The sequence below is a fragment of the Marmota marmota genome, unplaced genomic scaffold (assembly GCF_001458135.2).
Source record: "Marmota marmota marmota unplaced genomic scaffold, marMar, whole genome shotgun sequence".
NCBI classification, from domain to species: Eukaryota; Metazoa; Chordata; class Mammalia; order Rodentia; family Sciuridae; genus Marmota; species Marmota marmota.
The window spans coordinates 13,241,458-13,267,244 of record NW_025999982.1 but is presented as its reverse complement, the minus strand read 5'-3'; the positions used below and the strand labels follow the sequence as shown (position 1 = coordinate 13,267,244).

Below are 25,787 nucleotides of genomic sequence, written 5' to 3'. Positions count from 1 at the left end.
GCTGTCACTTCAAAAAGAAAGATGTAGATGGCATGGTGAAGGGAAGCGGGCATTGGCAGAACAGAGAGCACCACATTGAAACCAAAGAGCACGTGCCCTCCGCGCCTGCAGAGGACTGGTCTTTACTACTTATTTCAAACTTGGACAATTGTACTTGCACTAAAAAACCTTATATATTTTTATTGTTTTTGTTTTGGTGGCTGTTAAAGTTTTAGTTTCTCTTCTTGGTCTCCCAACTACATCTAAAATCTCCTAATAACAAAGACTGCATCTTTGACTTCTTTTCTCTAGTTTTCAGTTCAGTATCCTGTACATAAGAGGATCTTTAGTGAATATTTTGTTGACTATGATGACCACACAGATTGAAGAGGGGAAAATAAAAATCAAAGCCATAAACCTTTGAGTGTCATTTGAGTGGTCTGTCCTGATGTGCCCATAGACCAGAGCATTTATCTTCTTTTCCTTCTGCCATTAAAGTACCTAATGGTGTTTCCAGATAAGAAATGTAAATGGAATTCATTATCTAACAGGGACATGTATAACTCAGTCATTGCAGTTTTCCAATTCACAAAGAATTGATTTGTGCGATAGATTTGGCTGGGATAGATGGGTTACCATTGGGGAGAACTATCCATCTCCACCGGATTTCAGGAACTTCTTCAATGTTGTCACTGCTGGGAGGCAACTGGAAGAGGGACATTAGTGACAAATGGCTAAATATTAATAATTTTAGGGTACTCTGGGATGATAATACAATTCAACCTCTGGTTTATCTGGAGAATCTTGGAGATACTGACAATAAGAAAAATCCCAGAGTCTTGTTGACAATATCTTTAGGAGTGAAAGAGTTAACTGAGTGTGTAAACTTCGACTCCTGTCCAGTGGACTTGCGGTTTGCTTATTAAAGCCTCAGGTAAATGATTGTTAGAGACCTGTCATTGAGAGCTGTGGCTGGTTGCTGTGTTTCAAAAGCCCACTGATTCCTCTGCAAGACGGAGCAGCATCTTCTAGCCCTTTCCTCATTTCAGATCTCTCCAGCTCGCCTGCAGAAGGAACTAGCAGATCCACAAACATGAATGATGAAGACTACAGCAACATCTACGACACAATCCAGAAAGACAGGATATATGAGGTTCCAGAAGATAATGCAAGTCCTTTATATGATGCTGTCCAGGAAGATGGCAGACCAGAAAACACCTTGTATGCCGCTGGGCTGCAAAACCACGAATACGATTCTGTGTCAGTCTATGCTGTTAGGGAGGAAGAGAACGGGTTGGGCTCTTCCCAAGCAGAAGTAGAAGACTACCTCCTGCCAGATGAGGTGTGCCCTGAGGTCCAGGATCCTCAACCAGTGGACCTCCAGGAGGATGGGGACATCTCAGTGGAAGAGTTCCATTCACCATTCCAGGACCATGGGGGCTGCCCTGAGGAGCCACAGGAAAATGGAAGCAGGATAAAGGAAGACATGCCTTCTCCTGCAAGCTTCACCATCCAGTGCTGCCAGACCTTCTTCGCCAGCAAGGACTCCCCCATCTCCTATTCTGAAACTGATGATTTGGAAAAAAATCAAACAGTTTCCAAGAACCCTGAGATTTTCCTGTTTGTGAAGGTAAGAGCTGCTCTGGCAGACACTTGCACACATAGGAGACAAGGTGACGTCACTGCTGTTTTAGTTTGCTTTGAGTGACAAGGGAGATGTGCGTGTTCCATGCTCCTGGACTCCCCATATATTCTTAAGGATAAGTCTGATTAAACCAGTCATTTCAGAAGGTACCTAGGACTCCCCAAACCACAAGAATTGGAAAGTACATTTTAAATGTATATTTTATTATTGACTTCTATAAACAACGGGCAAAGCACTTTTTAAGAATTTGTACAAGTGAGCATAAATTCCTGCTCAAGTTAAGTGCATTTGGCTGTCACATTAAATTTCCTTCATCAAAAAGAAACCAAGGCTTGTAGGAGAAAGTCAAATCTACAGTCAGGTGCTAAAGTTTCCTCCTTGCGTTTCTAAGGTCAGAGATACTTCAGATTACATGGTCAATAAATACTATCTCCGTAACAGAACTTGCTCTTTGGCTCCAATATAACTGAAATTCTGATGAAGTAAAATGATTTCAGTGGTATTAAAATGCTAGCTGCATGTTAATATTTAATGCTTATAATACTGAAACTAAAAGTTTGGTGATCTTTGTATTAGACTGCTCATGATCATGAATATTATTATCAAAGTATAAAGTGAAATTCATAATAAAAAGAATTATCCCTTATTAAACAAGATGGCAACATTTTTTTCCAACACTTCCATACATAGAATATTCATCTTTACATGAATTTTTGAATAAGAAGACAAAATTAGTGAATATTGCTCTTTCTTACTAATAAAAATGATTACTACTATGAACCTACAATACACAGTCATTTCTCCCCTTCCTGGTTTCAATAATCTAATGAAATACACTTTTTTTACTAGATGAATAAATTGAATACTTTAATGTATTCTACTTTGTACTTTAACTGTTTTGTGTGTTCTTTATTTTACTGTAAGTGTCTTTTATAAAGTGACCTTTTTGGGTTCCTTTCTCCTCTGACCTCTGTGGAAGGTGCTAGACTCCCACACTGGAGGGGACTCTATGGTTCACCATGTTCCTAGAAGGATTAATGGCTGTGCAGGCTGGGTTTCCTCCATTTGGGTTGCATCTACACCTGTATCCATTTGTATCTGTTCTTACCTGTACTAGCCATGTCAGTGAAAATAGCAGGCAGAAGCTGGGCGCGGTGGCTCACGCCTGTAATGCCAGCGGCTAGAGAGGCTGAGGTAGAAGGATCACAAGTTCAAAGCCAGCCTCAACAACTTAGCGAGGCCCTAAACAACTCAGAGGGACCTTGCCTCAAAATTTAAAAAAAAAAAATTAAAAAGGGGCTGGGATGTGACTCAGTAGTAAAGTGCTTCTGGTTCAATCCCAGGTATCACTGAAAAAGATAGAAAGAAAATAGCAGGAAAGCAGGTTTATAACTATATGCTCAACCAATGGTGTGTTGTGTGTGTGTGTGTGTGTGTGTGTGTGTATGTGTGTTAGTTACTAGGGATTGAACCCAGGCCCTATGCATGCCAGGTGCAAGCACTATACTACTGAGTTTCATCCCCTGCTTTTTAAAAATTTTATTTTGGATCAAAGTCTCATGAAACTGCCCCTGCTGGCCTTGAACTTATGTCTTAGCTCCCATCAACCAACATGTTTTTGAGGCTTAATCATTTCAGAGTGTTGACCAACTACTAAATTAGTTAAATATATCATTCATTTATTCCTGAAACAGCTATTGTGGCAGGCACTGGTTTTATAACAATGCAGAAAAACAAAGTCCTACCTCCCTTGCACTTTGCACTGTAGTGAGAGAAAAAACTGAGAGACAAAGAAATAAGCAAATAGAGAATGTGGCTAGTGGCAGTCATGTTAGAAAGAAATAGAAACCAGGATATGAGGGCATTCACTTGTTACTGGTGCTGTAACAATTGAGCAAAAGCTTAGTGACTTGAAAATATCACAAATGTTCTCTTCTATCTCTGGGGGTCACAAACCTGGATCAAGTGAATGGGCTAAAATCAAGGCTGCGGAAGGCTGTGTTCCTGCTGTTGGCTCAAGGGGAGCATTCCTTCTCTTTGCCATTTCTGGAAGCTGACTGCATGGCCCATGTCAATCATCGCCTTGCCTTCCTCTGATGTGACTCCTCCTGTATCTGTTTTATGGACTGATATGATTAGATTATCCCACTTGGGTAATTCAGGGTGATCTCCCCATTTTAAGATCTTTGATTCATTCACATCTGCAAGTGCTTTCTACCATGTTTAACATTCACAGCTTCTAAGGATGAGGGCATGGACATATTAGGAGCCATTTTTCAACCTAGCAGGGAAGGCCAGGCAGGCAATGTTTCCCAGACACTATTGAATGAGATGAGCCCAGAACCTTCTCTTAGGTTATTTGCATGGTTCACAATTCAAAAAGCACAAAAGGGTCACTCTGGAACCATACTCCCTCAGACATCCCATTTCTACCTCCTGAGGCAAGCCGTTCTAAACATTTCCATTGAACATGCTTCCCCAAGTTTTCTGTGCACTTTTCTGGCAATTATGGGTCTAAGTTTATAAATTTGAAATTCTCTTTTTGTTTTCCTTTTATTTAATACAGAAGTTATTACACCACATACTCTATCATGCACCTTGCTTTGAGGGGGGGTCTCATTTATTTCAATGGAATCCAGACACTTTAAAATTCACAACATAAGTGTACACTTCTATGAACTTTGACAAAGGCATTCAGTCTTGTAACCGTGACATAGAACTTTTCTACCACAACAGGAAAAAACTCCCTCCAGGCCTCTTCTTTCTATCTCTATAGTTTTGTCTTTTCAAAAATATCATACAAATGGAATTCAATTCTATGTAGTCTTTGGATATGGTTTCTTTCATAATTTTTTCCATAGTTTGTGCTTTTTGTGTCCTAAGAAATTTTTGTCTAACCCAGAGTCATGAAGTGTGTGTGTGTGTGNATATATATATATATATATATATATATATATATATATATATATATATATATATCAGTTGTTGGTTCCTTTCTATTTCTGAATAGTACTCAATCACACGTATCTACCATAATTTGTTTATGCATTTGGCAGCTGATGTGCACTTGGATTCTCCCCAGCTTTTGACTATTAATAAGGAGGCTTCAATAAACGTATGAGTTTTGTATTGATTATGTTTTCATTTCTCTTGGGTAAGTGCTTAAGAGTAGAATTATTAAGTTACATGGTCAGTGAAACTTATTTTAAAAATTTTTTCAGATTGTTTCAAAGTAGTTGCCAAAATTAGCATGAGACTTCTAGTTGTGTTCTTTCCAGTCCTTGGCCTTACCAGTCTCTTAAATTGTGGGCATAGTGGTATATGTATGACAGTATTTTACTTCAGTTTTAGTATTCATTTTTCTAGTTACTAATGATGCTGAGCATCTTTTTGTACATTTATTACCCATTCTTATGTCTTCTTTGGTGAAGTATCTATTCAGATATTTTGCTTATTATTATTATTATCCTTTAAGTATTTTGTCTCCTTACTACTAAATTATAAAAGTTCTTTATATATTCAATATATAATTTCTTTCTCAGATAAATTTTTTGAAAGTAGTTTAAAAGTTTGTGGCTTGATTTTTATTTTTATAACAGTATCTTTTGAAGAGCAGAGTTTTTCTCATTTTTATTTTAAGATAGTCCATTGTCTTAGTTTGCTTTGTGAACCTACAAAAATGAGTACTATAACAGATTACCTGATTCTGGGTAATTTACGAAGAAAAAATGTTTTTGGCTCATGATTCTGCTGGCTGGAAAGTCCAAAGAGCATGGTGTGCCATCTAGTTGTCAGAATATGGTGGAGAAGTGGAGAGGAAACAAACTATGTCCAGAAGGGACACCTGTGTGAGCAAGGAAGCAACACAGTCCCATGAGAACTACATTAATTCCTCCTAGGTGCAATTCCTTTGTGATCTAATCATGTCTTCAAGGGACTACTACCACCTCAATGCCAGTGCACTGGGGACCAAGCCTCCACCACATAAGTCTTTGAGGGACACACCCAAACCATATCCAAACCATAGCATCTATTTATCAATTTTTTCCATAGTTTGTGCTTTTTGTGTCCTAAGAAATGTTTGTCTAACCCAGAGTCATGAAGTGTGTGTGTGTGTGTGTGTGTGTGTGTGTGTTTCCAGTACTGGGGATCAAACCCAGGATCTCACATATGCTAGGTAGGCACTCCACACTGAGCCACATCCCACTCCAAAATTTTTTTCCTGTTTTTATCTAAAAATTTTATAACTTCAGTTCTCTGATCTATCTCACATTCATTATGCATATTGTCAAAATTATGGTTTGTTTCCTTTCCTTTTTTTCTTCCTTCTTCCCTTCCCTCCCCCTTTCTCGTATCCTTCCTTTCTTTGAATGCTAAATATATCGATTGATTTTCAAATAGTAAGCCACCCTTTCATTTCTGCACACCTGTAATCCCAGTGACTCTGGTTGCTGAGGCAGTAGGAACATGATTTGTTATTTTATATATTTCTAGATTTGAGTTGATATGGTTTTGTGAAAAGATTTTTTGCACAGGTGTTCATGATGTGTATTATTCTGTGCATTTATTTTAATTTATTTGCTTTTGGTTCTAGGATAATGCTCACCTCATAAAATGAGCTGGGCATGTCTTTCCTTTTTTCTGTTTTCTGAAAGAGTGTTTTGTGAAATTGGTATTCTGTCTTTTTATTTATTTATTTATTTATTTATTTATTTATTTATTTATTCTAATACATGACAGCAGAATGCATTTTGATTCATAGGACACAAATGGAGCCCAATTTTTCATGTCTCTGGTTGTACACCAAGTAGAGTCACACCATTTGTGTCTTCATACATGTACCTAGGGTCATGATGTCTTAAGAGCTTGATAGAATTCAGCAGTGAAACCATCCTTACTAGAGATTTCTTGGTGTAAAGAGTTATTTCCCCCCTTGCAAATTCACTGTATGTGATAGAGTCAGGGTTATTCTGTTCTCCTCCTCCTCCTCCTCCTCCTCCTCTTTTTTCTTCTTCTTCTTCTAATCAGTGAGTTTCTTAATTTGTCCTTCCAGTTATTTGTTGTTAGCCAGGTGTGGTGCTGCACACCTGTAATCCCAGTGACTCTGGTTGCTGAGGCAGTAGGATCATGAGTTCAAGGCCAGTCCTGGTCAACTTAGCAAGACACTATGTCAAAATAAAAAATAAAATAAAATAAAATAAAATAAAATAAAAAGGGCTGGAGATGTAGCTCGGTGGTAGAGCATTTGCCCAGCATGCATGAAGCCCCAGGATTGATCCAAAAGTTACTTGTTGTTTAATATAAGTTGTTCAATCTATCATCAATTTCACCTCAATATGTATTCTTCTACCTTATTGTGCATATGGTGTGTGTTTATACAGCAATTTTAATATCCGTATATAATAATTTTGCTATTTTAGCCATCTATACATTGATTTTTTCCTGTTGATTTTAAGGTTGCATTTTTTTGTAATTTGCATACTCTGGTAATATATTTTGGTTTCCAGACAAAGTTGTTGGATACTAGATTTTGCTGTATTCCTTTAAAAATATGTTAGGCCTCATTCTAGAATGCAGGGAAGTTACTTTGCATGAATTGGATCTTTAGAAGCTTCTTTTTGGCTTTGTAAGGATGAGTCCAGAAGAGCCCTCTGCTAGAGCTAATTTGACTCCACTACTGAAGCAATATCCTTCGGAGGATTCTACCCATCGATTTCTGCAACAAGAGATTGTTTTAGTCAGCTTGGTCACCGCTGAGACCCAAAATCCTGACAAGAACAACGTAGAGTAGGAAAAGTTTATTTGGGCTCATAGTTTCAGAGCTCTCAGTCCACAGACAGCAGACTCCATAGCTCTGGGCCTGAGAAGAGGCAGAGAGCATCGTGGCAGAAGGGTGTGGTGGAGGAAACAGCTCAGGACATGGTGACAAGGAAGCAGAGAGGGAGAACTCCACTTACCAGGGACAAAATATAACAGAGGTATTTTTGCTCTGCCTTCTGAGAACACAAACTATTAGCAGATTTAATGTGAGACTCTAGGATTGTTTCTGCTTCTGATTTCCAATTCTTTCCCCACACTCGGTTGTTTCTTTACGTGCATATGCAGATCAGAACTTAGCCAAAGTTTCAAGGGGACTCATCTGCAGATTTAGAGTATGGACATGCTCTCTCTCTCTCTCTCCCCCATCTTCTTTGATATTTTTATCTGCAAATTCTAGCTGCCCCAATCAACTCAAACTCCAAACTCCATTTTCTAATCAACTTAGAGAGACTGCCAGCCTTTATTTGGCCCTGTGCTATCTGTTCCCAATTTTTGAAAACTGTCACTTCCTATAGTTTTTCTGCTAGTAATATTCTAGTTGTCAAGGGAAAATTTGATTTCTTTTACTCTGTTTTGACCAAAAGTGCAGGTTGTTGCGACTGACTTTAAGACCTTGGTTTCTCTTTTTCTTTCTTCCCAGAAAATTGGCTTCTTTTGAATTAAAATTTAGAGTACAGCTCAACTGGACTAAAATCCAATGATAATGACATTAAAGTGACATGATAGGATAACAGATACAGCAAAATATTTTGGCCTTCTTGCAAAAGGTTCTTTTCTGATTCTTCTTCTTGCTGTCTTTTGCAAAATCTTTGTCTTATATCTTTAAGTTCTCAGCAATGAGGAAATAGAAAAAAAACAGATGTCCTAACTAATCATTCGCTGATACAAGTCTCATTTTAAACCCTCTTACCATTTAAGAGGTGAATTCCTTTGGAAAATTGTAGGAAAAATGGATTTTATTACTGCCAAAATGGAATTCTGCTCTCAAGTTATATTCTGATACCTGAGTCCCAATACCCAGAATGTAGGAATTGTAATGTGCACATGAGAAAGATGCATTGTCAGGCAGCTCCGCTTCAAGATGGATGACATTCCTCAAAATTAGAGACTGTGAGCAGAACATGTGTTTTAGTGCAGATGCTAAGTGACTTGCACATTCTTATGAGGACAAAGATTAGAAAGTCAGACTTGAAAGTAGGCTCATTTTTATGCTTTAACTGCAGAACCCTCTCACCTCCTTCCATGAGCCTTGAGGTCAACAGTAGTGCCCAGGCCTGTCAAAAGCCATCAGTGTCTACCCACAGGCCTGGGTAGGCAACAGTCAATGGCAACAGCCAATCAACAAGAGGGTACATTGTTTAGGAAACAACTGATGTTCTCAGGTTTCAGTGATCACACCCTCAAGGTAAACATGCAAGGTGGCAATAAATAACTGGCAAGAGTACTTATTGTTCACTGGACCAAAACAGGACAGCATGTTTTTCCCTTTACAGAAATATTTTGTTATGTTCTTCTGTGGTGACAGGGAAGGAAATAATGTGGCAGGTAGTCTTTTAATGTTGACAATAACAACTCTCTGAAAATTAGTTTGGTTCTTCTAGAATTGCAGTATTCAAAATGGTAGCCATTAGCCACTAATGGCTATTTAAGTTTATATTAGTCAAAATTTTAGTTCTTCGGTCACACCCACCATATTTCAAGTGCTCAACAGCCATGTCTGGCTACTGGCTACTACATTGGGAAGTGCAGATGTGGAACTTTACGGTCATCACAAGACATTCCACAGGACAGTGTTGTTGTAGGATGATCAGATATGTGTTCAGCTCTGAGATGAAATCCAATCAGTCATGTAGCCACAGGCCCTTCTTTAGGCTTTATTCTAGTATGGTAGGTGATTTGGTTTAGTGAGACAGAAGAATGCTCATGTCCGTAAGAATAAAGACACAACCATGAAAATTATCCACTTTGCTAAAAAGGGTCTATGATATAATTTTGTATGAATCAATTGATTTTAAATGATAATATTTATACAAAACTACGTAACTAGAATCAACTCTTGCAAATCTCATTAAAGCTATCACCATCCATTTGGCAAAACTCAGGCCCACTGAAAGTCTATCTGAGGCAAGGGGATCTATTATCAGAGATGCAAAACCTTGAGAACTAAAGATGTTACCACTCCAGTGATGAAGGCCAAATGCAGACAGAAAGATCAGAATCCTTCATTTGACCATCCTCATCCCCAATCTAAACAACTTAACAGATAGCCAATGATATTAAATAATTATTGATACACACACACACACACACAGAGAGACAGACACACACAAATAGTCTTACCAAGTTAAAATAAGAAGGACATCTGGAGTGGGAGAGGGAGTTGTTACAAATACTCAGAAAAGATGAAGATCAAGGTTGAACAACTATCTTGTGAGTATAGTGAGTTCTAACTCCATAATACAAAATTTATAACTGCAATAATGAGCCTCAGATTAATTTCCTGTACTTCCCTATCTGCCCTTTAATACATCTTGAATCAACAGATGGATACATCTTTATTGAATCTGTACTCTGCACTTCATGTGCAGACAGTGTGAGAGGTAGAAAAACAGTCCAAGGTAGGGCCCCTTTAAATGAGGCTCTGATCAGCTGGTTCAGGAGGAAGGATTAACACATGAAGGATATACAAATTAATACTAGAGTCCTGGTAGAGTCAAGTTTTAGAATATATGATGCATGGTACAAAATAAGCACAGTAGAGCTGCAAATGGAGAGCAAAAATCATTTTATTTCAATTTTAACTTTGTGTCTCTGTATTATTAAGATCATTTAGAATCTGGTAAGTGGCAGGTATCCTGCTAGGTTACTGAAATTATAAAAATTAAGAAAGGACTTGCAAGGTGAGATGAGGAACACCCTTATCTTCCCCACAAATGTAGCCATATGATATAATACTGTGAGGGGAAGGAGTGAGCAATTCTTCAGGAAGAGAGAGGATGTACTCACAACTCAACATGGGAGTGGGTCATAAAGAAACTCAGTCGGAACAGGAGAGAAGCCAGTCAGGTAGTGGCAGTCGTCTCAGGGTTATTTGGGATCAGCAAGTGGCTCACAGAGTTTGCGTCGGAGGAAGGGGAGAGTAAATAGATGATGCTGAAAATCAAGGTTGGTAACTTCCGGTGAAGACTCTGTGACAATGAAGGAGGCTAAACTTTACCTGTAAGCACAGGGATTCACCTAACATTAAGCAGAATAATGGCTTGATTATGTTTGTATACAAAGGTATCTCAGGCACAGTGAGGAGGATGGAAGCTGGCACAGCAGTTAGCAGGCTGAGATAAAGAGTAGGTAACAAGCTGGGCACAGGTGGCACATGCCTGTAATCCCAGCGGCTTGGGAGGCTGAGGCAGGAGGATCACAAGTTCAAAGCCAGCTTCTGCAACCTAGCAAGGCCCTAAGCAACTGAACAAGACTCTGTCTCTAAATAAAATACAAAAAAGTGGGGGGGGCCCCCCGCTGGGGATGTGGCTCAGTGGTTAAACACCCCTGTATTCAGTCTCTGGTACCAAAAAAAAATGTATGCGACACAGTACCACAGGTAAGAGATGATGAGGGTCTAAACTAACAAAAGTAGCAGTGAAATAAGAAGCAATGAGAATAACTTTGAAAACCCTGTAGGAGAAAGAACTTCTGAGACATGGTGCCCAGTTGAATGTGGAAGATTGTGGGAATTACAACACCACTAATTAGGGAAGAGCAAGCGCTTGGGGGAAGGAAGGAGTGGAAGAGAGGCTGTTTTCATTTTTTTTTCTTTGTTGGCACCAGGGATGGAACCTAGGGGTGCTTCATCACTGAGCCACATCTCCAACCATTTTTTGTATTTTATTTAGAGACAGGATTTCACTGAGTTGCTTAGGGCCTCGCTAAGTTGCTGAAGCTGGTTTTGAACTCGTGATCTTCCTGCCTCAGCCTCCTGATCTTCTGGCGTTACAGGTGTTTGCCACCATGTACAGCAATTTTCAATATTTTAATGTGCCCTTGGACTCTACAGGTTGATCTGCCTAGTAGGAGACATTTGAGTAAGAAACTCAAAAGAAGGACAAGATTAGAAATAGGGATTCCATTGGCTTGTAGAGTTAATAGCTGTAGTCACTGATGGAAACAGGGTCATCCCAGAAGACAGTGGAATATTGGGAAACAAGGCTTTCGAGTACATGGTTCACAAGGGTTTGGCAGTAAACGGTTAACAATGGCTCTCTGGTGGAGGGAAATGCTCCTTTTTAGAATTTGCTGATTTCCATACCTCATTGCACTGGCTGACAGCTACCAGTGCAGCATCATGGAGCAGAGAACTGGGAAGAGTTGCAGCGTTGGTGCTTGGGATCTGGGACCAGGGCTTCATACATCACTATGCAGACTTACCACACAGCAGGGCACTTGGCTAAGGGGGTGGGGAAGAAGCTGGCATTCAGCCAAGCCCACCTGGGCTATCAGGCCCCTACAGGGATGCTTCTGTGGGGCCAGGGCACCTTACTTTACTTCATTTGTCCGCAGGGGCGCCTAGTCCTTCCTCTGTCCAGAGGGTCAATGATTAGTCCTGAGGAACAGCCTTTATACAATGGGGAAAGATGACCCACCTGGACAAAACCAAAACAAAAAAAGTGGATGAACAGGCTGAAATCCAAGCACTGTCCCTTTCTAGTTTGATGCCTTGGTCAAGTTACTTTACATCTCTATGCCTCCATTTCATCATTTTTAGAGCTTCAGTAAAATAGACATAAAATTTAACGTCATAACCATTAGTAATTGTTCAGTTCAGAGGCATTAAATATATTTAATTTCACATTGCTTCTCTATCATGATCACCACTGTACCCAGGGAACTCTTACCATGCAACGCTGAAACTCTGTACTCATTATATAAAATCTCCCCTGCTCCAGTCTCTGGAAATCACCATTCTTTCTGTCTCTAGGAATTTGACTATGGTAGGTATCTTTTTTTTTCCTTGTAGCAAAATTCCTTTATAAAATTCAGCATCAATTAAGAATTTGTTCTCATTGGAAAAAACATAGTTAAACAGTTGGGCACAGTAGCTCAGAAGATGGAGACAGGAAGATTGAAAGTTCCAGGATAGCCTTGGCAACTTGGCAAGACCATCTCAAAAAAATAAAAAATAAAAAGGGCTGGGAATTTTGTTCAGTGGTAGAGCTGCCTTGGGTCCAATCCCAGTACGAAAGGAAGGAAGGAAGGAAGGAAGGAAGGAAGGAAGGGAGGGAGGGAGGGAGGGAGGGAGGGATGGGATGGGATGATGNGGAGGGAGGGAGGGAAAGAAAAAAAGAAAAAAAGAGAGAGAAAGGAAAAGATGAAACTCATATGATTTTCCTTATGTAAGGTACATACCATAGGATTGGACCCAGGGCTACTGCTGAACAAAATTTCCAGCCCTTTTTATTTATTTATTTATTTTTGAGATGGTCTTGCCAAGTTGCCAAGGCGATCATGGAACTTGCCTTTCCTGTTCAGCTCTGTGTCTTCCATAATTGTCTAGCACAGCATATGTTAAAGTGGTGGCTGTCCTTCATCGAGTGAGTCCTCTATGCTAGCTGAACTCTGTGCTAGTCCTCTGTGCTAGTCCTCTGTGATAGACCTTGCTTCAAAGACTTTCAGCTCAGTGGGAGAGATATACTTCTGGTCCCAAGCGTTTCAGATAAGTGATATTCAACCGTACCACACATTTGTAGGGAAATTTCACTAACGTATTGGGATGGAGTATAGGGGGATGAAAGTGGAGATAGGAGACAAATACATTTATACGTGGGGATTGACCTGGACTATAGACAGTCTTGGAATAGAAGTTGAAACTTTTAGAGTCTGTTTGGTTTTGTTCTGCAGCAGGGAGCTGCTGGGGGTTGAACAAGGAAATCATAAGGTCAGAAGTGTACTGGGGGGAAGATGATTTTGGCCATGGTGGGCTTTACAGTCAGTGTTTCTCTTATTACCTCTGGACAGAGAAAGAAGCACAGACCTGCCAGAATCTTCCAACCAGACCTTTAGGATTGCTTTCCTGAATGCCTGCCCGTTTTGTTTGATAAACCATGCAGTTATGGGCACAGATGATGGATGCCCTCATGAAAAATCAGTAGGTGGGGCAGCATTCCCCAACCTCCCCCAACCAGGACATTCCAAGCATCAATATCCACCCACCCCTGCAGAAAAAAAAAAAATGTTTATTTTATCTCAATAAAAAGTTTGAATGGGAACTATTAATCCTCTGACCAAAATCACTTTGGACAATTTCTTGCTGACCTCAGAGTACATGGCAAAGTCACCTGATCTTAACATTTCATGAAGCAGTATCTAGTCCTCCAAGATTGTAAACTGTCAAATCTCAAGTTAGAGAGCTCTTCAGGGCAGTGTTACAGAATGGAATGCCTCTCCCCGGGGTAAAGTTCTCATCAGACTCCTGAGGCAATTGATCCCAGCAGCCACTGCGCACCACAACTAAAAATAGACACAGTATAAAACCCCAGCTCCCAGGGAAGCTCAGAGAAAATAGTTTGCTGAGAGAAGCAGCCCAGAGCCTGATAAAGCGGGGCCTGGTATTTTCAGCACGTTGTGAGACATGGTGTATTTCCTGGGATGGCTGCTGCCAACCTCGGTGATTAAAGTGGATTTGCTAGGTGGGAGGAAAGGGTACTTTCTAAATTATGACAGGTCTCAAAGATTATCTGGTGAAACCCCTCAGTTTACAGAGGCGCTCAACACTTATCTCTCTTCTACCTGCATACTTGGAACCTTTTTGTCACTTAGCAAATGTTGAGTGAACCTGGCTTAGTTCCTAGCTTCAGAGTCTCTGCTAAATGTCATATCCAGGACAGCTAAGTAGAACCTCTATATTGCTGTTTTCTTATCCTCTGGTTTTCTTTCCGGGCATTGCATTTATTTACTGGTTGTCTGTCTGCCCCATAGAATGTTGGGCTGTCACCGGGCAGGGACTTGGCCTGGCTGGAGTCTGGTGCATGAATGAGTGTTCTGACCATGCACTGTGCATCAGGCCCTGCCCTCCTTTCTCTGTAGTCTCTTTCTATAACTCTCATCTCTTGGATGTTGGCTTTTCTGTGTTTGGCTTCTGTCTTTTCTTATGTCTCATGTTTTCTCCTTGGTTGGTTGGTTGGTTGTTTTCTCTTATGGTCTTAGATATTTTCTGTATTTTCTAGCTCTTCTAGTACATTGTTGCTTTTAACAGTCATCTTTATTTTAAAAACTCTGATATTTTCTCTGGATGGTCCTTTCCCAAGCTTTCCATGCCACATTATGAGGGCAGAGACATTGGAGAGGCCAAGCCAATCATTTTTCCTTGAGGGTAAACAGGAGGGGGATAGATCTCCAAACACCAGAGTAAGAAAGGCTTTACCCTGGCACTGCCACAGCTACACGGGAAGCATGAGCTGTCCCCAGACCATCAGAGGCTTCAATTGAGAGCCCAGGGATGAATGCCAGGCTTCCAGTGCTCTGCTCAGAGCTGAGAGGTGGCAGAGGGCTACTGTCCCACACAGTGCTCCTAAGATGGATTTTCAGAGAGTCCCTCCACTTGAATCTATATCACATCTCTTACCCACTATGGACTGGCCAGTTCCAAGCCTACAGCTTCTTCAAGGGCCTGGAAAGCCATATACATGGTCCCCTTCTCTTCCTTTGCAGCTTCCTTGGGATTTATTCTGGGCTACAGAGTTTTCTGTTCTGTATCTCCAGTCAACATGCTCCAAGCTGCCTTCTCTATTCCACAAGTTCGTCTAAACCCTTTGTCCATCAGTGACCCCATCTCATTTTCTTTGCTGTTTTAAGGTCATTCTTCTCCATACGTCTATACTCTGATTTCAGCAGGGTCTCAGAAGAATCTGCGGGCAGTGATCTTTTAGTCATCGTGTATGAACTAAGGTTCCTACATGCAGTTTGGGAACTGGTGAATTTCAAGTATTTAAACAGGGCTCTTGACTGCAGGACATCTCAGCACCTTTAATTTGCAAATATGGATTGCAAATCTCAAAGAGAGGTTGCAGAATTGAGACTATCCCAATTATTTGACCACAAGAATTTCTTTGTTTTCAGGGAAATCTCATCCTGTTAACATTCGAAAAAAAAAAATATATATATATATACTGGAAAATACTGAATTTACTGGTATGCAAAAGCTCTGGGAATGCAGAAGACATGTTTGCTGTATGTATGTGCAAAAGGATACTGAGTCAATGGTCCTAAATACTCCCCCCCAACCCTACACAAGGAGCACCTTTACTTCACTGTGGAAATGCCTTATCTCACACAGTGAGTGTAATGGAAAGAATACACAGGCCAAACTCAGGCAAGCAAAACCATCTGAGACATGCGGATATACTTCTCTGAGCTCCGATCTCCATATCTCTAAGATAGGCATCATATCTGCTCCTTCCATTTTATAAGGCAGTTGTATCTCATATAAAATATGAGACAGTATTTTTTTCAAATGTAAAGCACTAAATGAACAGAAGGAATTATTATTGTTGTGAAATTCAATTACTGGGTCGCAGGAGTTAGAACATAAAGACGTCTGAACATTCTTTAAACACTTCACATGGCGGTTGCCAGTCGTCCTGCACATAGAGATGGCCTGAGCAACAATAACAGGGAGAAGAACACTGAGAAAAGAAGGAAAGAAACCCGAATCATTTACAGGGTGTGGACCCAGGGCTGAGGCAGTTCACCATCCCTGGGCAAGAGAAGACCTTGAGATAGAGACACAGACACTGAGAGGTCCCTAGATCTGGAAGAGACCATGGATGTCATTTGATCCAACTTGTTTGTTTTCCACCTGTAGAAACTGTGGCCCAGAGAGCTTCAGTCATTTGCCACCTATGACAATGGTAGGGGCAGAGCCAGCAGGCAGGTCTCCACTCTCCCAGTCGTCAATCAACCAGCCTGGAATGAAGACTGACCTCTGCCTGGGGCGGGGCCTGGGCTAGTGCACTGCTCTCCACCTGAAGGAGCCAAGTGCTGGGGAGCCGGAGAAACAGCAAACACTAGAAGGCTGGTAATCCACGACTGGGTGGTTCTGTTAAGTATTCTAAGTAGTCAGAAAATGGGAGGTGTTGGTGATGTCTAGACAGAACAACTTTTCTTTGTAGTTACAATTTTCTACTTTCAGAAATTCTGCCCTTTTACCTCAAAGAGTCCTCAAGGAAGAGAATGCACACAGAAAGACAGACAGATATACATACACACATGCACACACACAAACTCACATATAATGATTTTGGGGAGCAGTTACTGTTTTCTTTCTTATTTTTTGTCATCTTAGGATACTTTGAGGTATATGCTTCATGTCTCAAATACAAATTGAAGAATCTGTTGTAAATGTGGAGAGCAGTTTCTTAACCTTAAAAACACCAAGAAAAAAAGGGGACCAGTTGAGAGGGTTCTGCTTGAAATATATCTGGTGCCATGTCTAAAGTGTCTCAGAGCCTATGCTTTTGCGGCTAAGAAGCAAAAGAGAAAATACCCATTTCCCTGGCAACAACTCTTATTTAGTCTTAAAATAATATTCCTATGTTTTGGAAGAGCAGGGCACCTATTAAGGTTTTAATTTCTATGGTTTACAGAGCAGCAAATTGGTCTGGCATCTGTTAGGAACTCTGCCCTAACGCTGGGTGATTCAATCTTGGCCATCAGTGAGCCCCGTCTCTAATTAGCAGGAGTAACGAAATCATGTAGACAGACGTGTCAGGAGACCGAGTTTATTTTGTCTTCAGGCAAATGGTTTGTTGTCTTGTTTTCCATTTAAAAGATCGTTTCAAAAGCCTCCCCTTTTTTATTTATGTCGATGCTGTAAAATTCAATTTAACCAAATAGTCAGAACCAGAACACAAGACATCTCTGTGGTAGAGGCTGGCTCTGCCCACAACTGCAGGGACAGTTACTGTCAGTAAGATAAATTTTGGTGGTTCTGGATAGGGGTGTGGACCCAAAGACCCACAGGGACACCAAGAAACATGGAAAGGGATTAATGAGTGAGCAGCTAAACAGCCCAGTGACACCCAGGAAACCCTAAAGTGGTTGGTTTGCCATGGAGGCTGTGCATGGGCAATAGGCATGGTGGGATCTTCTACTGATTATTTACAAAAATACATCCCGCAGAGATTAGTTCCTTGAGATATTCCACCAAGAAAAAAAAAGGTTATATGGCTTAAGAAATTCGAGAAACATTATCTACTTCCTCTTCCCCTATAGATTCACAGTACATATTAACCTATAACAGGAGCAGAGAACTCAGTCAAGAACACTTGTGTCTTGTTTAACTCAGCATTTCTCATTCTGGAAACAGTAGTTACAATATGCCATGCATTGGAATTGATGCATCCTGACCTTTCTGCCTGAGGCTATTTACACAGCCTGTCAAAGCTGATGACAAATGAAAATTTTGGTCTATATTGAATCTACATTCCTGCCCCTGGAATGGTTTATGCAACCCAATGTTTTTTCACTTGTTGAAATAAGTTCTGATTATTCCCACAGCCAGGATATCTACGGCTGTGGCTCTTGCCTGGATCTGAAGGTTGTGTTGAAACTGGGACCCATATCTGGGTGTGGAAGTCTCCAAAATCCACATTTTTTTTTATCTATATGTTATTCTACTTGTGATGTGAGTGCATTTAAACTCCTCTCTGAAGACAGTCCAGTGGTTGGCTACTCCCATTGTCTCTTATATTACCTACTTTCCCTGTTTTCTAGAAAAGAAAAGAAAAAGTAGAGAAGAGGGGAGGGAAGGGAGGGAAGATGGGTAGCGGGTGGAGATTAAGTTCTTGTAGCAGGGATAAGATTTGATCACAAGGATTCTTTTGATCAGGTAATAGTTGCTTCTTTATCACTCATTTTTACTGCTATCAACTGGGAGATGTTACGCTTGGACATAGGTTAAAAATATTATTTAAAGGACGAAAACCATCCATTTTCCCAGGATGGGGAAAGTACAATTATGAATGAGATTCTAGGGTTTTTCCCTGAATGTCTCCCTGTGAAGCAGCCCTAAGCTGCTTCCTTTGCAAAGCAAAATACCATTAGAGGAGTCAGTGTCTTATCTTGTCTCATCTACCTTATCCTAGGAACTTAGAGGAAATTGAGACAGGAAGCCTTTAGGAAGGTGCTTTTCAACAGCAGCTTCCTTTGTTTGTCCTCCCTTGCCTTGACCACTGTGGTTTTCAAATTCTCAAATTTGAATTCTCAAATTAGATTTAGTCTGAACTTTAGCATTGCCTGCCAATTAGGAAGAGTCCATTTCCCATGCTGTTGCCAGGGTCTGGACAATGCATTCTGAAGTTAATCCACCACAATACGTTTAACTGACCCAACACCTCAGGCTCTGGGCCAATTCTCCTCCTGGAGACAAGTGGCACCTGATCAATTTGCCAACTTCCCACCGGCTAAACTGCGTGATACTGTCCCCACTGCCAGGGGGAAGTCCAGGGCTCTGACCAGGGCTTGGAGTCAGGAACTAGAGGAGCAGGGCAGGGCTTGAGCAGGGGCCTGGCGGGGGCGGGGGATGGTGAGTGTTGTGTAAAGCAAGGCAGGCAAGAGCCAAGGTCAGATATGGAACACAAAGCAAAGAAGTTGGGGACTGTATGTGAGGCCAAGGGGTAAGAGGAGAGAGCATTTGAAATTAGGAGCATGGAGGAGACTCAGGGCCTAATCATGTTCCCAGGTGGATGGGCAGCAGGGCCAGACCCTGAGTGTTGTCAAGCCTGAAACTCATGCAATCAAAGGGCCCTGCTCCACAAACATGCACAATTTTATGAATATAAAATAATAATAATAATAATTATATATTATGGAATAATAATATATTAGAATATTAAACTAAGAAAAGTAATCAAAACAAATTATAAACATTTAAAACTCTGTTATATACCACAGATATAAAAAAATCCAGAAAAGTAGCTTAATATTTTATTAATTTTAAATAAGGAAAATAAAGAAATAATAGAAGCTACTATTTTATTAATTCATCTACAATACTTTCTGGGGTTCTTTTTGACAGCATACACGTTGATTGCCCCTTTGTTTGACAATGATTTCATAATATCCCTATTTACTCCTATTTATGGGAGAAGAAAAAGCTAGTATATTTTCTCTACAGGCAAAATCCATCAAAATTTGGATTTTAGTATTGATATATGGTTGCAAAAATGCAACTATCTATTTTTGCAACTTCCCATAGTCTGGGTTATAATTCTATACTTCAAACCTTGCTCCTCCTCCATGGCCTGCATACTTTTGGTGCTGGTGCCATAGAATACAATTTCTATTTCTGTAGGACCTTGCACCTGTGAGCCATGACCTGGGCTGTCAGCCCAATGGGTGTCCATAGTGTTGCTGGAAACTAGTCTCTTACCAGGAGAGTTAACAATAACATAGCTGTTGCCACAAATGACGTAAGGCCACACAAATATATCTCACTAAACCTAAGCTCTGTTCCTAATTTAACTTCCCATTCAGTGAAGTCCTCCGAATGTCCATGGCTACCCCAATACCTCCTGATGCTAGAGGAAACATAACAGAGGGGAACTGCAGTGAAAAGAGATTTGGCCTTAACCAATTGTACTTCCAATATCTCATGCTTGCAAATTTTACAAAAAGCAATGATGATGTGAATACTGGGGTAGGTCCCTTTCTGTGTCTTGGAAGGGACCAGGGGAAATGAGAGGTCCTGGATTTTGAGTGTTTGGTTTTTTTTAACCATATTTTTTATTGATGCATTATAATTGTACATAATGGTTGGGTTCATTGTTACTTATTCACCCATGCACATTATATAACAATATAATTAAGCCATATCATTTCCCATCAATTTTGAGTTTTATGAGTGTCACAATAAGTCCTCCTTGGGCTCAATCAGACTATTCTAAACTTCTTCCTATACCAAACAAATCTATAAACAGATGGCTCTGTCGAGATTGGGAAACAAATAATATTGAACCATCTTGAGGCCTCCACACTTCCTCTGAGCATGAAGTGAGGGTTAGCAATACCCTGCTGTCTTCTGCTCAAGTCTATTAGGAACAAACACCCGCTGTGTGTTAGATTTTTCTGTCACATGCATCTCTTTGAGGAAATGACTGCTCTTAACAGAAGAATATTAAAGCTACTCTAAATGGATACTGTTTCAAACAACCTTTATCAAAATCAATGTGGGGTATACACCCAATTGGAAATAAAAAACAAGTGTGTTTCAGATAAGCGATGGGGTCTCATAAGGGACTGCTGAATGGACCATTCAGATTCCCACTAAGTTAAGGAAAATGTGTAATCCCAGAGCAGGCAATAGCAGGCAATCAGACTCTGAAGAGGCTTTCCACCTTCCATCTTCTTCCAGTCAGCAGTCACTGGTTGTTTAAAAGAAATCATGTTAATGCTCCATTGTTTATTTCATTAACATCGAGGTGGAATTCATGAGCTTTTCTTGCTGGTCACTTTGACTAGGAAGGTCTTTGCAGCAGACAAGAAAGCTTCAGAGGCTGTGGGAGGAGGAGGGGGGAACCTTGGAGAACATCTTCACTGCACAGTAGCATGAACTAAAACTGCAATAGAAAAATTGCACATCAGAGTTGAGGGAATTGGTTTCCAGGAGTGAATAAGGCAAAATTCATTTCCAGAAATCAAGTTCAGTTTGCTTCTTTACTTTCAATGCCAACTGATGTTTCGTCCAAGTCCTAGTAGTGGATGATGGTTCAGGCAACTATGGGGTAATTCTGGCAATCTCTCTTCAGCTCTAGCCTTCCCTCCACCTACCCCAAAATGCTGACACCTGAATCCACACAGTTACAGTGACTGCTGGAGCTTGTTTTTGACAGATAATAATATCAAGTGTTCACATTTACTGTGCTTTACTTTTCCAGTGCTTCCAATGACCAGGACATGTGAGAAATTTTATGAATGTTATTTCATAGAATAAAATAAGATGCAGAAGTTAGTGGGATCATAGTAAAAATCAATGAGTAATGTAGTATAAATTTTAATTTTAAAAGATATAATTTTAAAACCTTGTGTAGAAGACGTATAGGTAGGGAATATGTCAAATTTTAACAGAGGTTATATTTTCATAATGAACTTATAGGTGCTTGTCAATTTTTTTCTTCTTTTTATGTCTCTATATTTTTTTAAAAAAATACTTGTCATTCATAGTTATTTGCTAAATTTAAAAAGTAGGTATGCATTTTCTAAAAAGAAGATTCAAATTACCTTGAATTTGAATAATCATGAATTATATTTTCATCAGCTTTCAAATCAGGGGTATTACTTGATAAAGATGGAACCATGGAACATGAACTCACAAAAGATCCCCAAATTGAGAACCTTGACAAGGAGGCTATGTTAACAGGGGCATTGATAGGAGGCCAATGGCTTCTTGGTCCCCAGAGTCATGGAGAATGGGCCAGCAGCTGCCTTCTGCTGCAAGAGTTTATGAAGTCACACTCTCTCTGAGTAGGTCCAGGATGCGTCATGCTCCCCTGGGCAGGCAGTTCCCACAGCTGTCAGAGGAAAGACAGGAAGGAAGCAAGAAGTCATCATAACTCCAGTTTATTGTGTTAAATCAAGTAAATTCCAATATGTCAGACCAGGTGTAAAATTCTAGAAACTGTTATTTTTATTTTTTCCTGAAAATGTAAGATGTGGTATGTTGGATCAGACAATTTTAAAAATCGCCTTCAAATCTGCTTGTTCTCTGACCTCTTGGAACTGCCTATTTTAAAAGAAGCTAATTCCTCTGGCAAACTTTGTGGAAACTTGACACACAGTCTTGGGGGTGGCATTAAAAATTCAAAGGACATTTTACTCTCACAGGAGAGCAGAGGCCAGGGAAGGACAGCCCATTCACAGCTCTAGGTCAGCAAACTCAGAATGATTTATTTATGGCAAGTGTACCCACTGCCAGCAGGGTTCTGGGGAAGTTGAGTGTCCAAGAATGAAGTCTTTGGCTCTGATGAATCTCTTGCAGCCCCTGATGACTTACATGTTTTAGATTTGATTTTCATTGTCAGATGACTTTTCTAAGATACCTTAAATTCAAGATGTTGATTTTTTACTTTTTTTGGCATCAATAGGATGAAATTTAGATGATGGCTTTCATTCATTGTATGGTAATCCTAGCAATCTCTTGATAGGCATTTTTATACCTTTAGCGACTCTATGGTCTTCAAAAGACAAACCGAGAGAAATAGATGGCTTGTTTAATGAGAGAATCAAATTATTAAAACAGTCTCATCCAGGCTCAGCCAAAGAAATCCACATTGCCACCACTGACCAGTGGGTCTACTCTCCAGATGGAAAGCAAAACTTCACTGTTATGGTTTGAATCTGGAATGTCTCCCAAAAGGCTCGTGTGTTGAAAGCATCATCTGTCCCCATTGTAGCAAGATTCAGAGGTAAGACTTTTAGGCAATGATTGGATCATGAGGACTCTGACCTTATCAGTGGATTATTCCATGAGATGGATGAATCTGTCAATGTTTGCAAGGACTTACAGGAGGCAGGAACCTAGCAGGTCCCTGGGATTGCACCCTGGGAAGGTTTGTCTTCTCCTTGGCTCTTTCTTCCTTCTTTCCTTCTTTTTTCCCTCCCTCCCCACCTCCTTCTCCTCCTCAGCTGCCTTGAGCTGAGCAGCTTTCCTCTGCCACTCCTTTCTTCCATGAGGTTTCTACCTTGATGTTCTGCCTCACCTCCAGACCAGAGCGATGGAGGCAGCCGACCATGGTCTGATCTTCTGAAACCCTGAGCCAAAATAAATCTTTCCTCTTCTAAATTGTTCTCGTCATGTATTTTGGTCACAGACACAAAACACGGACTAACACAGTCACCAAATCTCCATTTACCTTTTAACTGTGCCATGAAAGTTTACAACAATACAGAAAGCAAAAGAATTCAAATTTTGCACAGCATGAAATGTCCTAATTTATGCAAATTTCTGGACAGACTTGGTTTTAAAATAAAGTTACAAGGTAGGTAAAATCAGTCCTTCAGAAGCCACAGATTCCCTGATCCTACTTCCTGCTTTTCCTGTCCTGGTCCTCGCCTCCCTGTGCACTCTTTTTGAGCATTGCTCTTGGAAAAGAATCTGCTAAGCACATTCATGCCAATGCATAAATATGGTTTGAGGTAGTTATTTTCATAAAGGTGTTTATTTTGCTATTAGTCAAAAAGTCTGGGACCGTCACAAGGAATCTTTTGTAAAACATTTTTTCTTTTGCAAGAAAGAATCCTCAAAGAGCATTCCAGAGACAACTCCTGGACTTATACCTGCTTTTGGATTTAGGCAGCACCTCACATAGATGAGAGCGCTCTTTTGCACCAAGCATTGTAGTTGTGGACATCTTTTCTCCTAGCTCTAGCACAAGCACATGGAAGCAGGCATCATACATCATATTTAGCTTTACCTACCCACAGCTTCCAGCATGGTGCATTGCACACAGCAGGCAGGGCCTGCATCCAATGCTCTATGGACTGAAGGATGACCTGCCACTCCCTTTAAGCCCACAGTTACAAATCTTGTGCTCCATGTAAGTTATGTAGGGAGAGCGTCTCTGCCACCTCTGGTGGGATGCACCACCATCTCCTCATTGTCCACACTGAAAAGTGGAGACACATGTTCTCAAGAAGCACAGGGAAAGGATAGTTCTCTTTCCCCTCTTCACAGCTCAGATTTTTTTCTTGTGTTGCCTGACCTGTCCTCTGCAGTGAATCTAACCTCAGCCTCTTCTAAGTGCTAGTTACCCTGAAACTTTGAAGCAACTTCTTCCATCTTGCAGTTACAAATAGAACAGGATCCTAGCATATTAGGAGTTTGCATTATATGATATGACGGCCTAAAAGCTCCAAAATTAGTTTAACGCTGTATATCTCTGCCACCCCAAATCTTACTCTATCTTAAGTCCATCCCTATCTTATTTCCTATACATTGTAGGTATTTGAGAACACGCTGGATAAGCAAATAAAGACAAATCTGGTTTTAGAATCTAGTTCTCTATTTATTGGGTGTGTGATTCAGGGCTAGCTTCTTAAAACTTCTAATCCTCATTTTCCTTAGCTGTAAAATGAGAATAAAAATAGTACATGCCTTATTAGGCTATAGTAAGGAATAAATGAACCAATGCAAATTTCCTAGCACAGTATCTGCACGTAAAAATACTATGCTAGGTACTCAATCAGCGGGCGCCATTATCATCACCATCAATAGTTTCATCATCCCCATTTCATCTAGTAGCAGCAGCCAAATGTCTTGGTGCTGAGACAAAATATTAGCTATGATTTATAGGTGGGCTAAGTAGAGTCACAAGGTCAAAATCCCTGTAAGTTATACAGTTCTAAAATATACACCTGTCAGTCAGCTACCTTGATTCTTGGAGACTAAAACATGTAAACAGGGAGAACATGCTTCCAGAAGAATTGCACCCATTGACAGAGGCAGGCAGTGGAGTAGAGTGGGTCTGGGGTCTGAGGTCTGGACTCTAGGTTTGTCTCTATTAATAATATATAGAGTGACCTTCCAGGGTTCTGCATCCTTACCTGCCAATCAAGAATCTGGATTCTATCTATACTCTCCCACCCCCTTCAGCTCAGGGACTCGTAATCTACGCTTTGTTTAAATACATAGTCTGTTTTGTTTATGATGGATCTGCCTCCCTCCTTTTATTATTCTTTCCATTTTTCCATGGAGAGGAGAAGGCAGAAGCCATAACAAACAGGAAAATAGCACCCTCTAGGGTTTTTCAGGGTCACGTCTGTACTGGAGAAGTGGGAGATCAGGACCCTCGGCTCAGCCTCTCCAGAGGCCCACCTGACCCACCTTTTAAGTGGACCATACAGTGCTGTTTCTATCTTGATGGGAATTTAAGTGAATTTATGTTAAAAAAAGAAGTTTATAAGAAAAAAAATCACACCCAAGCAAAAAAAAAAAAGCCCTATAAAATTATAATTATAGAAACTGAAATCATGCAGGAAATGATTGGGGGAAGAAATTAATTCGTACTTGATAAAGCAGCCAAGGTTTATTTCAATGACAAATTTAACATTTAATATAGAAATATATATATAGGTTTCCTAATGCTTTCATTTGGATATTAAGAAAATATTCAGACAATTTAAACAAGGTAAACTTACGTACTTTATTTATTCAATATTTGAATTTTTAAAAAATAAGAGGCTTGGGGCTGGGGATGTGGCTCAAGTGGTAGCGCGCTCGCCTGGCATGCATGTGGCCCGGGTTCAATCCTCAGCACCACATATAAACAAAGATGTTGTGTCTACCGAAAACTAAAAA

General features: G+C 40.3%; 1 protein-coding gene across 1 annotated transcript in view; it reads left to right on the top strand.

Moving 5' to 3' along the window:
• The first annotated feature begins 964 nt into the window (after positions 1–964).
• Positions 965–25,787, top strand: part of Clic5 (chloride intracellular channel 5) — a 147,782-nt gene continuing 122,959 nt past the window's right edge. Inside the window, exon 1 of the mRNA XM_048805411.1 lies at positions 965–1,609. Within this exon, the coding sequence (XP_048661368.1) occupies positions 1,073–1,609 (537 nt within the window). The 5' untranslated portion in view covers positions 965–1,072. The remainder of the gene's footprint in view (positions 1,610–25,787) is intronic.